Raw genomic sequence first — 16,815 nt, forward strand, 5'->3', positions numbered from 1 at the left:
AAACCAATTTAAGCAAAGCTAATAAAAGATATATACAAACACTCTCCGTTTAATAGGTAGATAACCAAATGGTCTGGTATGTTAAAAATCTATTTATACTAAACCAGAACCATTAAAAGGTCTTAAATTAGATTTAACATAAATAATTTGGTTCTTAGTTAAAGTGAATTTAATCCTTTTTTTACAAAAAATAATAATAAAAATGTTAGGCCCTGTTCACCAACCCCTTGCCCGGTCTAACTTGACTCCTTGAGTCCCTGTCCTTTGGTCGGTTCGGGATCGAACCAAATTAGACTGACCGGTCCAAAGATTGGGAAATGGGGAAGTAGGTAGAGGTGAGTGGGTGGGTGGGGTTGGTGGCTCTCTGTGTGTTTCCATTTCCATAAACTCCTCCCCTTCCACCACCAACCCCTGCGTCGAAGAAGAAGGAGAGAGAGAGAGAGAGTGAGAGAGAGAGAGAGAGAGAGAGAGAGAGAGAGAGGGAAAAGAAAAGTAATAATGGCATCGTTGGCATCGACGAAGGTCTTTGTGAAGGGTTCGAGAACCGAGCTCGGCTTCCAGCCGTCTGATCTCCGCGGCCTGTCGCACCCCGCCGTTCAGATCTCCGTCCAACGGCGGAGATGCAATACTCGACGTCTAGGTTTGCTCCTCTTCTCCTCTTTGTTCGATGCCTTTTCTTTTGGTTGCTTTCACGAATCTATGTCAATTATAGACTAATCGCTCTGGGATTCGTATGATTTGCTATGAGATCAGAGTGTTCTTTCTTTTTTCCTTTTTAATTAGGATTGTATCGCCGGCGGAATAGGTTTAATCTAGTAAATAAGAGAGAAGATCTATTGAGAGTTGATAATTTATCGAAGCTATGGTGTCGATGAGGCTTGTCTTATTTTCCTGAGATGGTGAAGGATGGAAAACAATTGTGAACTTGGAGGGAAAGGAAAGAAAATAGAGATTTATTCCCAAACGAAAGCATGTTTTATGCCTGTGTTCATGTTGGAAAGCTGGAAATAAATTACCGCTTTTTTAATTCTTTGTGTATAAGTTTGTAAGATGTCATTATCTTCTATGCATAACTGCTGATTCATTTTTAACATTTCTACACTTATTTTCAAAAACACAGAAGTGCAGGCAATTGGAAATGTATTTGGAAATTACTTCAAGGTTGCGACTTATGGAGAATCTCATGGAGGAGGTGTTGGTTGTACAATCAGCGGTTGCCCACCTAGAGTTCCCCTTTCTGAAGCTGATATGCAAGTAGAATTGGACAGAAGGTCTTAAACATTTCTCTTTTTATATGTAGATATGCTAGCAATGCTTGCAATTTTCAAACTAATTACTTTCCAGTTGGCCTTATCATTTTCTTAATCTATTTTTGTTGTACCCTGTGTGATGCAAAGAGTTTCGGGTGTATTTCCATGTACTCACACTTAAAATGATTATATATGCAGGAGGCCAGGTCAGAGTAGAATTACTACCCCAAGAAAGGAGACTGATACATGTCGAATTCTTTCAGGAATCTCCGAAGGTCAAACTTCCATATAGCTTTTTTTTTGTAAAGTAGCTATGCATATCTTATTTGGATGTCACAAATTTGTACTTGCTTTTACTGAATTAGACATATTGATTGACACAATTTGTGTTGCAGGAATGACAACTGGAACCCCAATTCATGTTTTTGTACCAAATACCGATCAAAGAGGAAATGTAAGTATTAAATTAATGGGACCAATCCAATATTAATCACATTTTCGTTGATATAAACCTAGCAAACTGTTACCATTATCAATTCTGTGGTGGGCCATAAAAATACCTGCATTTAGTGAAACATCTTCAAAACTGAATATTACTTGGTAATTATTAACACTCTTGACCAATATACCTAATTAATCACTGTGAGCTGATTTTATATCTCCAACCGTTATTCAGGCTCTTTCTCTTTCATCCACTGTCCCTATGATTATTCCTTGATAAAAAAATAATGGACAAGTTGCCACATGATTAGTTGGCTTACAGATTAGTGAGAAGGTAAGATGTGTGGAAACCAGCATCTATGACATCCATATATCCCAAATTTGTTATGAATTCCACCTGACCCTAGATTATTATATTTTATGCGTGATCACCTATCCAACATTCTGCTACGCTCCTCTGAATTCCATCTAATATGTTGAGAACTGTTTAGGCCTTTCAGTAATTGATCAATATATCTCCTATTCTGAAGTTGCATTCCTTATAATTATATTCTTCTGAGTAATTGTTGATAACTCCACTGGAATTTGCAGGATTACAGTGAAATGTCAAAAGCATACAGACCTTCTCATGCAGATGCCACATACGACTTCAAATATGGTCTTAGATCTGTGCAGGTATTTTGTGTTTGTTTTAGCTCCTTTTTGGGAATATCCTTAAGCCCGATCTTGCGATTACAGTTTTACTACAGGAAATAATACAGTTATGTAATGAAATGCTGTAGCAGTACTTAGTTGAATTTGAAATCCTAATAGTTTACCTTCTCACAAAATGAACTCTAGGGTGGTGGCAGATCTTCAGCAAGAGAAACAATTGGAAGAGTAGCAGCTGGAGCTGTGGCAAAGAAAATTCTCAAGATGAAAGCAGGAACAGAGGTGAACCTATTCATCAGTTGATTTTGATAAGTTACAGCCATAAGTTGAATATATGCTATATCCCCCTAGGAGGATGTCTCTCTATCCAATACTTGCTTCTTGTGTTGGACATATAAATTAGTTGAATTGTCACAATCAGTGATGCACATAACATTTTGTTGGTACAGTAAGTTTCAGAGTTAAATGATAAAACAGCATGTAGTGCGGAATACCCATGTTATATCTGTTTAACTGGTACGAAAGACTGGACAAACAATGTTTCTTTGATAGCATGTTGGATCATAGAACCTTCCCATGGGTCCCTAGTACTGAAAATGAAGCTGAGAAATTCTTTGTAGTTGACCTTGTAAATACATTCATATGCTTATGGTGTCCTCTTAGTTCTGTTATTCAGAATCATACAAAGTTGTTTAGCCATGCATTTCTGCCTATATTAACAACATAAATCATCATAGTAAGAATATCACAAATAGCAATATGCCTCTGATTAATAAAAACCAGGGCCATTTAAGAGATGCATGAATTTATTAATTTTGTTATTGTTGCAAATTGTATTGCATCTTTGTCCATATTATCAATAGATAAATACAGATGCTTCATGGTTGTTGAAAATTGATATCATTCTCTGATTTTGCAGATCCTGGCCTATGTTTCTCAAGTGCATAAAGTTGTACTTCCAGAAGGGGTAGTTGATAACGAAACTGTGACGTTCGATCAGGTCTGGTTGATGTATCCTTTTATCAAAGAATTCCAATTGTTATTTTGTTGTGTTTTACTTAATGAGTTTTCTTGTTGGAACCTTTCCAGATTGAAAGTAATATAGTTAGATGTCCGGATCCAGAATATGCACAAAAGATGATTGAAGCAATTGATGCAGTAAGAGTAAGAGGGGACTCAGTTGGTGGAGTTGTTACATGTATTGCACGAAATGTTCCACGTGTAAGTATTTCATTGAGTGTGAATCATATCTACTCTGGGCAGATATCATACTTGTCAAAGATTTGCACCTGTTGAATTTTCATTTAGCCCTCGTGTTACTCTTCAAGTCTTCAACATTTCAAAGTGAATTCCTTGTCAAGTATATTGTAGGCTAGATATATGACTTGAATGAGTATACTATACAGGGGCTTGGCTCTCCAGTTTTTGATAAGCTCGAAGCTGAATTGGCAAAAGCAATGCTCTCTCTGCCTGCAACCAAGGGATTTGAGTTTGGCAGTGGATTTTCAGGTAGTTAAACATTACCGCCACCAAGTTCTCTATTATTGTTTTCCTAGTTCCTGTCCATATAGATTTCTGCATCTTGGATAACTAGCTTTTTCCCCTTATGAAAACAAAGCTAGTGGAGCATGCTGTGCTGTGCTTATTTCAGTACCACTGTAATGTTTTTGGTTCTTACCAATTATGCAGGTACTTTCATGACTGGAAGTGAACATAATGATGAATTCTACACAGACGAGAATGGGAACATTAGAACACGGACAAACAGATCAGGTGGTATACAGGTATATTTTCTGGTCACTCACACTTGAATATTGATTCTGATAGCTCCATTTTGAGGTACCCTTCATTTCTGAGAATATAAACATTTAATTGTACAGGGAGGGATATCAAATGGTGAAACTATATACATGAGAATAGCTTTTAAACCAACTTCAACTATTGGGGTAAGCACTTTCCTTGCGATGTCTGGCATCTGGTCGAATATTTGTACATTTGGATGTGAATTCAGTTTATGTTCTAAATGTCCTTTTAGACCTTCTGGTTCATTTATTTACTGTCGAAAGAAAGATTTGTCATGTCAGAAACTCAAAACTTAGTGATATATGGAATTACCTTGTTATTGTACTAGTTGGGTACTTCCAAATGATGGTAATTGTTACTGCTTTATTCTTCACTTCTGGGATTTATCATGATTTTTATGTTTCAAAATTTTTCAGAAGAAGCAACACACAGTTACCAGAGATAGACAGGAGACTGATCTTATTGCAAGAGGTCGCCATGATCCCTGTGTGGTCCCTCGAGGTACTGCTCTATTGTCACATCCTCCCAGAAATCTTCTTGGTAATCCTTGTAATCGATCTTGCTTACATTTCGATTGTTTGGTTCTGCTGTAGCTGTTCCAATGGTGGAATCTATGGTGTCATTGGTACTCCTTGATCAGCTGATGGCACACCTAGCTCAGTGTGAGATGTTTCCGGTCAACCCAGCCTTCCAAGAGTCAGTTGATTCAGCAATCAATGGATCCTTGCTGACACCAAATGTTGCATAAAATCTTCCAGAATAGTTTACTTTTCTCGAGTAATTCTTTTTGCAATGGCTAGAATAAGAGCGTGCACTCATCTAGCGAGTTTGAAATGTTAGTTATTTATGTTTGAATTCACAGCAAATCGTTCAAATAATTTTCAACCTTTTGTGATCGGTTGTTCTCTCAAGAACTTGTAACACTAAAATATGCGACATGAAACTGTAGATGTTGCTTCGTTTAGGACTTTCTGTAAGATAATTGTCATATTTCAATCATTTACATTGCTATATAAGTTTGCAGATGACAGCAGATACTGGACGAGTTATTTCCGCGATGGTACTTCGGAGAACCTTCAAAATTTGCTGTTGCAAAATTGTTCTTTATATTAAAATAAAATTCCTAAACTGTCGGGATCACTTGAGAAAAAAGCACAAGTTTATTCTATTATAATATCTATTATATTACACTTTATACTAATATAGTAACTAAATAATAATTTAGCTCAATAGTAGTTTATTCTTCCAGGTACATAATGTAGATGAAACTGGAATGTCAATAGTACTTTTACGAGCAAAAAACGATGCCTTGCATCATTTTTCAAGTTAATTTTGGAGGTAGTCCGCCTTTATCTTCTGCAACTTTGGGACAGCATCTTTCATCAAAATCCGTTCTTTGGGTGAATCCTTGGTGCATTCCAATGCCAATTCCACCATAGATAACAAGCATTCGTGTCTTGCCATTCCATCACCAGACTCGCCTCTCAGGAGGTCTCCATCCAGCACATTCGTCAGTGTGTTAGGACAAGCATCAAACACCCACTGCCTCAAGCTCCACTCTCCACCAAACATGGCATCCGTGGGTTTCTTCCTCGTGAGAGTCTCAAGCATCAGCAGTCCGTAGCTGTAAACATCTCCTCTTCTTGAGACTCTTCCTATGTATCCATACTCTGTTACATATGTCATGTTACTTCATTTCTTTAAAAAAGAGAAACATATCAACTAACTTATGGTGGTGGAATTTCTTACCTGGAGGCATATAGCCGACGGTGCCTGCTGCACTTGCCGACACAATGGATTTGGTGTCAGAGTTTAACAGCTTTGCTATGCCAAAGTCTGCTAGGTGTGCATTCATGTCTTCATCTAGTAGCATATTGCTCGGTTTTATGTCGCAATGCAGCACAACTTGGTGGTGGTGGTGGTGGAGGTGTTCCAAGGCCTGTGCCGCATCTAGCATAATGTTCATCCTCTGGAGAAGGGTCAAGTAGCAGTCAGGAGAGTATAACCATCTCTCAAGGCTCCCTTTAGGCATGAATTGGAGAATCAAAGCCTTGAAGTCTAAGTTGGAGCAAGTGCTAATAATCCTGATGAGATTCCGATGCCTGATCATGCTCAATGCACGGCATTCTGCATCAAAAATCCTCGAAAACCCTTCATTTTCAACATTCAGGACCTTTATGGCGGCGACAGTTCCATCATCTAGGACTCCTCGGTACACCGAGCCGGAGCCTCCTCTGCCTAAGAGATTAGACTCACTAAAATTGTTGGTGGCACGAACTAGCTCATGGTATGAGACCAGGGTGAACTCATTCGGATGTGGCGTTCCAGAGGAAGATATGGTATTCCTGTTGCGTCGCAGCCGATAAGCGAAGAGATAACATGAGCAGAAGAGAAGAAGTAAGACAAGAGCAACGACAGGGAGGATGATCCTTAATTTATGCAGTGGCTCAGCCCTTGAATCGGAATGAGTTGAGTTGAGAGGGCATCGGGGAAAGCCGAGTTTTGACGATGCTCCGCCGCACAATGCGGCATTGCTCATTAAAGATTGGAAGGTAATATTGGAGAATACGCCACCACCTGGAATCTGCCCTTCTAACTTGTTGAAAGAGAGATTCAAACTTGCAAGGTAGTGGAGATCAGCTAAGGAATTTGGTATGGGGCCAGAGAATTCATTGCTTGAGAGATCCAGACTCTTGATACTTACCAATTTGCCAAGAGATTGCGGAATAAGACCTTCAAAAGAGTTGTTAGACAAACTCAAATCCTCTAACATTAGAAGCTGCCCAAGAGCATCCGGGATGCTACCTGAAAGTCGGTTTGATGATAAACTCAACTGGTTTATGGCCTGCAAGTTGCCTATATCTGCAAGTTGCCTCCTGAGATGTTGTTGTAACCTAGGTAGATCGCTTGAAGCCCTCCTAGCTTAGCAATCTCTGGTGTTATAGCTCCTGACAGCTTGTTGCTGTGCAAAATCAAGAACAAGAGGCTACTGAGGTTACTGAATGCCGCGGGTATTCCTCCCTCGATCCTATTCCCACGGGCGTTGAATTTTAAGAGATTTTGGCTGAGATTGGCTACAGATTCCGGGATAACTCCCCCCAGCTCATTGTGCAAGAAAAAGAGATTCTGCAACTCCCTGCAGTTGGATAGAGAGGTGATGAACTCGAGCCTGCCGCTTAGCTGATTCCATCCGATACTAAAGTATTGTAGAGATGGAAGGTTCCTCCCGATATCGGCAGGCACGCTCCCGGTGAGCTTGTTGATGGAGAGGTCTATAAAATTGATCATGGAAGCATTTGATATGGATGTTGGTATTGCACCTGTCAGGCTATTGTGTGCCAGGTTTAGCCACTGGACCTTGGCTAGATTGCCTAATTCTCGGGGGATCAAGCCATGCAAGTAGTTTGCACTCAGATCAAACTGGGCGAGGTATGTTAGATTGCCTAGAGATGCAGGAATCGTCCCTGTGAGATTATTGGTGTCGAGGTATAGGATTACAAGCTTTGGTAAAATGCTGAGCTCTGGTGGTATAGTTCCACTAAACATGTTGGTGGACAGAGACAAGATCTGCAGTTCTTGGCATCGAATAAAGCTTGTCGGGATCATGCCAATGAGCTGATTGGCCTCAACGGAGAAGAACTGGATGCGAGGGATCATAAGGCTATCATTTTTGGCGAGGAGAGGACCGGATAGTTTATTCCTCTGGAGGGCGATTTTGGTGATCAGAGACATGTTAAAGATGGAAGAAGGAATAAAGCCAGAAAGCTGGTTTTCATAAAGATTGAGGACTCTGATGCGGGGAAGGTGACCGACGGACTCGGGGATAATGCCCATAAGAGAATTATTACTGAGATCAAGGTGGGCCATGAAAGAGAGGTTGCCAACATAGGGGGAGATGGTTCCTTGCAGAGAGAATCCGTGCAGTTGGAGAGCAATGACTCTATCCTTGCCAGGGTCACAAACTACACCAGTCCAGGAGCAAAAGGAGGCGTTAGAGTTCTAGGTTGAATCAAGAAAGCCATTTGGGTCATGTACATTGCTCTTGAAGGAAAGCAGCGAGGAGAGGTCAGTTAGGTTGTTGTGCTGCAATGCAATGGCAAGGTGAGGAAAGAAGAATACCATGAATGGAAGCAGCACTAGCATGTCTGACAATGGAAAGGAACAAGGCATGGCTGTTTGTCTGTCCAATTACAAAAATGTTGTAGACTTATAATAGTTAAAATGGGAAGGGAGGAAGTAAGCTTGGCATGGTTGACTCTCTGAAAATAAGGTCAGTCCGGGCGGCTCCATCCTCCCACTTGAGGAATTGGGCCGATGATTAGTTACATCACGGGTGAGGATTTTGTGGATCTGCTGCTACTGGTCCGAGATAGTGCACATTAAATATTTGTCTGTACAATTACAAATATGATGTAGACTTATAAAACCTAAAATGGAAAGGGAGGAAGTAAGCTTGACATGGTTGACTCTCTGGTCAGGCAGTCTGGTCGTTGGGAATCTTACAGTAAGCTTCATTGGTCCACTAAATGGAGCAAGAGCCCGGTGCAACGCATCGGGCTCCATATATATTAAAATAATAATATAATATATATTATTATATTAGTTATTTTAAATTATTTAATAGGTCATCTTAGTATTATTATTTTTTAATAAAAGATATAGTTAGAAAACTCTCGTCGAGATCTTTAAAATAAAACTAATAATCAATAGTTTTAGAAGTAATTTTAAATTATTAATTTTTTAATTAAACGTATCGAAATTATATTACACGAAATAAACATCGAAATAAGCATTACATGTTATTCGCTAAAAATATCAAAATTATATTACATAAAATAAGCAGAAATTAATCAAACATAATAAAAACAATAGATGTTTAATATTCTAGTAAGTCATCTCCATAGCCATCGATTCTGGTTCCGTAGCCACCAGTTCCGGTTCCGATTCTATAGCCACCTTCTATTTCTTGATTGTATCCACCTTCTTACGATGAACTTCCGACTTGAAAATGAATATTGCTTCTTATACAAATTTGTTGTCTTTTTCTTTGAAAGAAAACACGTTCATCCGGATCTTCAATTTTATTTAGATCAATTGACAAGATCTCTCTATATTAGATTTAAAATTTAATTTTAAATTAACTCAAAAATAATTTAATATCAGACTCATTTTTATAAATAATAAAAAATTTAAAATTGAAATTAACTCAAAAGTAATTTAATATTAGACACATTTTGAAGGTCTCGATGAGACCTTTCCAATGATATTATTTTTATTAAAAATTGATTAGTAAAACTAATTATATACTCAGTTTAACTATCTAAATTATTTAATAAACGATATAAATGAAATTAAAATTATTAAATATAATAACTATTGGATAATTTTAGTATTTTGAAAGGTTGAAATGACAAATGGAGCCCGACTCCATTTTCATTTTGGGGCTTTTAGAGTCCCACTATTTCTAGCTTCAAATCAGGAACTAGTTTTAAAGCCTCGTAGGAGCTGCTCTAAAAAATCAAGTTAGTCTTGCTTTAGTCTTGCTTTCTTAATGGGACCAAGGAATCTTTCTGTAAGATTGTCAACGACCGGTAACGGCCTGTCTATCGTGTGATAAAATCCTACCAAGAAAGAGGTCTTCAAGTCATAAAATTAGGGGCTCTAAATCCCTTAGCTGCCTAAAAAAGATGATGTTAAAGTTTTTTGGACCAACTCCTTACCCTATTAGAAATCTAATAATAGGGTTCTCAAGTCATAATACCCAGCTTAGCTGTCCAGGACTACCTTGACACCCTATTTAAATATTAGTACTATTTTAAATTCAATCAAGGATATTTTAATCACTCAGTATTAAATATCGCCGAGCGAGATTGCCGTGCGGGGTTGGGAGTGTGTAGGAAAATGACTGATTGCAGAAAGCTACGGTTTGTTGATGTGTAAAATATATTTTTATACAGGTACCCAAAAAATACGGGGAAGTAGTGCTTAGTGCAAGAATATTTGTGAGAGTAATCATGAATTTGCTGCGCTGGTCCAAGGAAAAAATTTAAATAATTTATTTTGCTTGTAATGCAAGAGAGTTCTTATTAAATTAGTTCGGATATATGAAGCATTTAAATTCATAATTTTAGTAAAAAATATTATAATTTTAGATAAATATATATTACTTACTAGTTTACATTAAATCAAAGATATTTTTGTTATTTGGTATAAAACATCACTAGTTCCCGGTTCAAATTCATTATTTTTTAATATTTTACTATCAATTTTATGTTAGATCAAATATAATAAGTATTTTTTGTAATATTATTTAATTAAATATTAGAATAACTTATACCAGTATTAGCTCTCTTTTTCTAATATTAAAAATTAGATTATTTTTTTCTAAAAATAGCTTGACGAGTGAATAGAGCATTTGCATGGATTTTTAAAACTTCTCTAACTAAAAAAAAAAGGAACAAACGGTAAATTTACCCACATTAAGTTTGTAAAAGTACAAAATAACCCACAAAACTATTGTCCCCATGAAATAAATCTTCTTGGTAATCCTTGTAATTGATCTTGCTTATATTTCGATTATTTGCTTCTTCTCTAACTATGTTCCGGTGGTGTCATTGGTACACCTGGATCAGCTAATGACACACCTAGCTCAGTGTGAGATGTTCCCGATCAATCTAGCCTTCCGAGAGCTAGATGATTTAACAGTCAATAGATTCTTTCTAATTAACACCTAGAGGTGTAATTGAGTCTAGCTTGATTAAGCATTAAGCTCGAATTGAAACTAATTTCGAGCTTATATTTGTGATCAAGACTGAATTGAAATCATTCCAATTCAAGCAAATTTCTAGCTAATTTGGAACTCAGACTCGTGTTCGAGCTAAACAAGTCAATTAATAAGCAATTTCAAGTCTTAATCAATTCAAGCCAAATTTTGAGTCTGATCAGTCTCGAATAAATATGCTTGATTTAGACTTGAATCAAACTTAAAATAAAATCTAATTAAAAAATATAAATTAATAAAATTAATATTTAGAATTAAACTCTATAAGATTAGAATACATAACAATCCACTTAAGTAAATCTTAAAATATAATAGAACTATAATATAATATAAAAAATATTACTCTCTCTCTCTATATATATATAATTATTTCGAGTTTTATCGAGCTTATTTGATCGAGACAGCTCATGATCAAATTTGGTTTGAAATTATTTTCGAGCCAAATTTGATGGAGCCGAGCTAAAGCCGGTTGATTATTTTCACAGCCCTACTGACTAGAATAAGAGTGTGAACTCATCTTGAGAGTTTGAAATATTTTTAGTGATTTATGTTTGACTTCACGATAAACCATTCAAATAACTTTTAACCTTTTATGATCGGTTGTTCTTGCATATCAAGAACTTGCAAAATATGCAACATGAAACTGTAGATATTTTGCTTTTTTTAAAAAAAATAAAAAGCCCATAGAAAGATAACTTCGTTAATTTCAAATATGTTTTACAAGCTTGATCCATATAAGAAAATGGGAGATATTTTAAATAACCATTCTACGAGAAATACAAGAAAAATAATCATCATGCCTGGGCATAGAAGAGTAAAAGTGAAAATTAATAACAATATATAATCAGATTTGATGACCACTAAAATTTCACGGATAAGATAGTGGTCGGCAATAATACATGGTGGACAAAGATCAAGTGGGTAGTATTGATATATGATGTTGATGAGCCTATGACTAAGATTCTAAGTCTACAATAGTAGACAATCAGTCATGTCATTTGTTAGGTAATGGGTATGACAATCAGTCATGTCATTTGTTAGGTAATGGGTATGACGACACTACTTCTAGATGTCTTTTCTCCTCAATGATATTATTTGATACGTGCATTTGAGATTGGTTATGATTGTGGTTCTAAGTAAGCTTGAGTTAAACAATTTGATATTTTGGAGTGATACATACCATATTTTATATTAGAAATATATATGAGCTATAAATACGGACATAATGAGCATGTGGCATAAATATATTATTATGAAAATGGTTGACATATATATATATATATATATATATATATCATGCTGCATCTTTCCTTACACTATATAAGACCATAAAAATATGTAGTTGGTTAGACCACCTTTCAATAAAAATATTTCAAATTAGTAGATAATTTTGAGTCCATAGAGAAGCTGGCAAGGATTACTTGTAATTTAATTATTTATTCTTATAAAATAAGTTGGTTGGATTGTGGCCCCTAGTTGAGCATTCATATTAGATGTGTTATGGATATATATATATTTTAAGGCTTATTTCGGCCTATGATTTATCATCCTCTTCTTTTTGTTTTCGTTATTATTAAAATTTAGACTTTTATGTTATATATTATATAGAAATAGTAACCTAAATCAGGTGGTTTATCTTCTTAAAGGGCATGTATTTTGAGGTGAGTATTTCAACTATAAAGATGGAGGGTAGTCAACAGAGGGAAGGAAGTTGGAGAAAGTAATTGGGTGATGATGGAGAGGGGTGAGGAGGAAAAAAAATTGGGTAGTTAGGAAGAGAGAAAAAAGATAGTAAAATTTGAGCTAGGAAATGTTTTCTAGGAGGAAGAAAAACCTCTTCTCTCTCTCTCTCTCTACGAATGCTATGAACACTATTGAAAAGAAAAAAGAAGTGTCGTCAAAACCCTAGCAGAGCTAGAACATTCGTGATTTTTATTACATCAGAATGAAATATTAAATGCTATTTTTTTAAGACTTTTGTAAGATAAATAGTCATCTTTCAATCGTTTAAATAGCTATAAGTTTACAAATAATATCCAGAGAAGTTAATTTTGCAATGCTATTTTGAAGGATCTCCAGAATTTACGGATGCAAAATTGTTTTATAGTACTCTTTATATTAGTACAGTAACCAAATAGTAACTATCTCAATACTATTTACCAATAACTACTTTAGTTTTATCTCCTTTTATATAATACTTATATATTTATTAAATATTATTTTAACATTGAAAAAAAATTATTTCAAACATTCTCTCCCTCTCTTTCTTCTTTGTCGTCTCTCCTCTCCTCATCTATCAATTACAAATATTAGTTTAGTTATTTACTAAAACATCTCTACTTTTCATATCATATTAAGAATAATAATTATACTATTATACCGATTTTAATCAAACATCATAATAGTATAAACATAAATAAGCTCTGTTCTGCAACCTTAAAACATAAATAAAGCTATACAATGTCCGGAAGTTATTCCACGAGTAAATGCGTGCATCGAATAATCTCTCAATTCGGATCCGCATCGGTATCCGATCCGTTAGCGTGCTAAAACGGATTCTAGGGATTGACGTTTTCCTCTCCTCCTAAAAAAACATGAGCTCCAAAAACCCTACACCCATGGAGTTTGACAACTTCCACCGTCGAAGAGATCCATCTGCTATGGTAAGTTGGGCCTTTGACTCTTTCGCAGAATTGAATTATGTCAATTTGTATTTATTCTTCCAGGTACATAATATAGATAGATAGATTAAATTGGCGTGCAAATAGTAGAGCAAAAACCGATGCCTTGCATCAATTTTCAAGTTAAATTTTGGAGGTAGTCCACCTTTATCTTCTGCAATTTTGGGACAACGTCTTTCATCAAAATCCGTTCTTTGGGTGAATCCTTGGTGCATTCCAATGCCAATTTCACCATAGCTAACAAACATTTGTGTCTTGCCATTCTATCACCAGACTCGTCTCTCAGGAGGACTCCATCCAGCACATTCGTCAGTGTGTTAGGACAAGCATCAAACACCCACTGCCTCAAGCTCCACTCTCCACCAAACATGGCATCCGTGGGTTTCTTCCTCGTGAACGTCTCAAGCATCAATATTCCGTAGCTGTAAACATCTCCTCTTCTCGAGACTCTTCCCATGTATCCATACTCTGTTACATATGTCATGTTACTTCAGTTCTTTAAAAAAGAGAAACATATCATGGTGGTGGAATTTATTACCTGGAGGCATATAGCCGACGGTGCCTGCTGCACTGGCCGACACAATGGATTTGGTTTCAGAGTTTAACAGCTTTGCTATGCCAAAGTCTCCTAGGTGTGCATTCATGTCTTCATCTAGTAGCACATTGCTCGGTTTTATGTCGCAATGCAGCACAACTTGGTGGTGGTGGTGGTGGAGGTGTTCCAAGGCCTGTGCCACATCTAGCATAATGTTCATCCTCTGGAGAAGGGTCAAGTAGCAGTCAGGAGAGTATAGCCATCTCTCAAGGCTCCCTTTAGGCATGAATTGGAGAATCAAAGCCTTGAAGTCTAAGTTGGAGCAAGTGCTAATAATCCTGATGAGATTCCGATGCCTGACCATGCTCAATGCACGGCATTCTGCGTCAAAAATCCTCGAAGACCCTTCACTTCCAACATTCAGGACCTTTATGGCGGCGACGGTTCCGTCATCTAGGACTCCTCGGTACACCGAGCCGGAGCCTCCTCTACCCAAGAGATTAGACTCACTGAAATTGTCGGTGGCGCGAACTAGCTCATGGTATGAGACCAGGGTGAACTCATTAAGATGTGGTGTTCCAGAGGAAGATATGGTATTCCTGTTGCGTCGTAGCCGATAAGCGAAGATATAACATGAGCAGAAGAGAAGAAGTAAGACAAGAGCAACGACAGGGAGGATGATCCTTAATTTATGCAGTGGCTCAGCCCTTGAATCGGAATGAGTTGAGTTGAGAGGGCATCGGGGGAAGCCGAGTTTTGACGATGCTCCGCCGCACAATGCGGCATTGCCCATTAAAGATTGGAAGGTGATGTTGGAGAATATGCCACCACGTGGAATCTGCCCTTCTAACTTGTTGAAAGAGAGATTCAAACTTGCAAGGTAGTGGAGATCAGCTAAGGATTTTGGTATGGGGCCAGAGAGTTCATTGCTTGAGAGATCCAGACTCTTGATACTTATCAATTTGCCAAGAGATTGCGGAATAAGACCTTCAAAAGAGTTGTTAGACAAACTCAAATCCTCTAACATCGGAAGCTGCCCAAGAACATCAGGGATGCTACCTGAAAGCCGATTCGACGATAAACTCAACTGGTTTATGGCCTTCAAGTTGCCTATATCTGGAGGAATTATGCCTCCCAGAGAATTAAGTGAGATAGACAAGCCCATAAGATTGGTAAGGCTCCAGATGCTTCTAGGGATGCCTGATGTTAATTTGTTGCTGTCTAGCTGCAAATTCTGTAAAGTACTAATGTTCCCTATTGTTTCTGGTATGGATCCAGATAGAGCATTGAATCCCAAGCCTAAGTAGATCAGGTTCTTTAATTGTCCAAGCTCATGTGGTATGGTTCCTGAGATGCTGTTGTTGCCCAGGAGGAGTGCTTGAAAACCTCCTAGCTTAGCAATCTCTGGTGTTATTGCTCCTGACAGCTTGTTGCTTTGCAAATTCAAGAAAAAGAGACTACTCAAATTACTGAATCCTGCTGTTATTTCCCCGATAATCTGATTCTCGCCGGCGTTGAATTGTAAGAGATTTTTGCTGAGATTAGCTACAGATTCCGGGATAACTCCCCCCAGCTCATTCTTCAAGAAATGGAGCTCCTCCAACTTCCTGCAGTTGCATAGAGAGGTGATAAACTCGAGCCCACCGCTCAGCTGATTCCATGCGATAGCAAAGTGCATTAGGGATGGAAGGTTCTTCCCAATATCGGCAGGCACGCTCCCCGTGAGGTTGTTGATGGAAAGGTCCAATAAATTGATCATGGAAGCATTTGATAAGGATGTTGGTATTGCACCTGTTAGGCTATTGTGTGCCAGGCTTAGCCACTGGAGCTTGGCTAGATTGCCTATTCCTGGGGGGATCACGCCATGCAAGTTGTTGTAACTCAGATCAAGCTGGGCAAGGTATGTTTGATTGCCTATACCTGCAGGAATTGTCCCTGTGAGATTATTGTTGTCGAGGAATAGGATTACAATATTTGGTAAAATGCTGATTTCTGGTGGTATGGTTCCACTGAACATGTTGGTGGACAGAGACAAGATCTGCAGTTCTTGGCATCGAATAAAGCTTGTCGGGATCATGCCAATGAGCTGATTGTCCTCAACGGAGAAGAACTGGATGCGAGGGATCATGAGGCTATCATTTTTGGCGAGGAGAGGACCGGATAGTTTATTCCTTTGGAGGGCGATTTTGGTGATCAGAGACATGTTAAAGATGGAAGGAGGAATAAGGCCAGAAAGCTGGTTGTCATAAAGATTGAGTACTCTGATGCGGGGAAGGTGACTGATGGACTCGGGGATGATGCCTATAAGAGAATTATTACTGAGATCAAGGTGGGCCATGAAAGAGAGGTTGCCAACATAGGGGGAGATGGTTCCTTGCAGAGAGAACCCATGCAGTTTGAGAGCAATGACTCTATCCTTGCCAGGGTCACAAACTACACCAGTCCAGGAGCAAAAGGAAGTGTTAGAGTTCCAGGTTGAATCAAGAAAACCATTTGGGTCATGTACATGGCTCTTGAAGGAAAGCAGCGAGGAGAGGTCAGTTAGGTTGTTGTGCTGCAATGCAATGGCAAGGTGAGGAAAGAAGAATACCATGAACAGAAGCAGCACTAGCATGTCTGACAATGGAAAGGAACAAGGCATGGCTGTTTGTCTGTACAATTACAAAAATGATG

At 37.8% G+C, this 16,815-nt stretch overlaps 1 protein-coding gene and 1 pseudogene across 1 annotated transcript; one reads left to right on the forward strand and one right to left on the reverse strand.

Annotated features, from left to right (window-relative positions):
• The first annotated feature begins 399 nt into the window (after nt 1-399).
• On the forward strand, nt 400-5,042 carry LOC140766058 (chorismate synthase, chloroplastic). The gene is made up of 13 exons (XM_073105462.1): nt 400-640; nt 1,121-1,271; nt 1,449-1,525; nt 1,646-1,704; nt 2,283-2,366; nt 2,532-2,624; nt 3,262-3,342; nt 3,432-3,563; nt 3,749-3,851; nt 4,032-4,126; nt 4,223-4,288; nt 4,562-4,646; nt 4,739-5,042. The coding sequence occupies exons 1-13, from the start codon at nt 499-501 to the stop codon at nt 4,891-4,893; spliced, it is 1,323 nt and encodes a 440-aa protein (XP_072961563.1). The 5' UTR covers nt 400-498; the 3' UTR covers nt 4,894-5,042.
• Nucleotides 5,043-5,331: 289 nt separating this feature from the next.
• On the reverse strand, nt 5,332-15,169 carry LOC140764487 (uncharacterized; annotated as a pseudogene).
• Between the last annotated feature and the right edge of the window lie 1,646 nt (nt 15,170-16,815).

The sequence above is a fragment of the Typha angustifolia genome, chromosome 8 (genome assembly GCF_048772165.1).
Source record: "Typha angustifolia cultivar Huaian chromosome 8, ASM4877216v1, whole genome shotgun sequence".
NCBI classification, from domain to species: Eukaryota; Viridiplantae; Streptophyta; class Magnoliopsida; order Poales; family Typhaceae; genus Typha; species Typha angustifolia.

Excerpts from the sequence above, each read along its gene's own strand:
- LOC140766058 (XM_073105462.1), top strand. The coding sequence starts at position 499 with ATGGCATCGTTGGCATCGACGAAGGTCTTTGTGAAGGGTTCGAGAACC. Across the intron at positions 1,526-1,645 it reads TCTTTCAGGAATCTCCGAAG|GAATGACAACTGGAACCCCA; the intron begins GTCAAACTTCCA and ends TTTGTGTTGCAG. Across the intron at positions 4,127-4,222 it reads ACAGATCAGGTGGTATACAG|GGAGGGATATCAAATGGTGA; the intron begins GTATATTTTCTG and ends TTAATTGTACAG.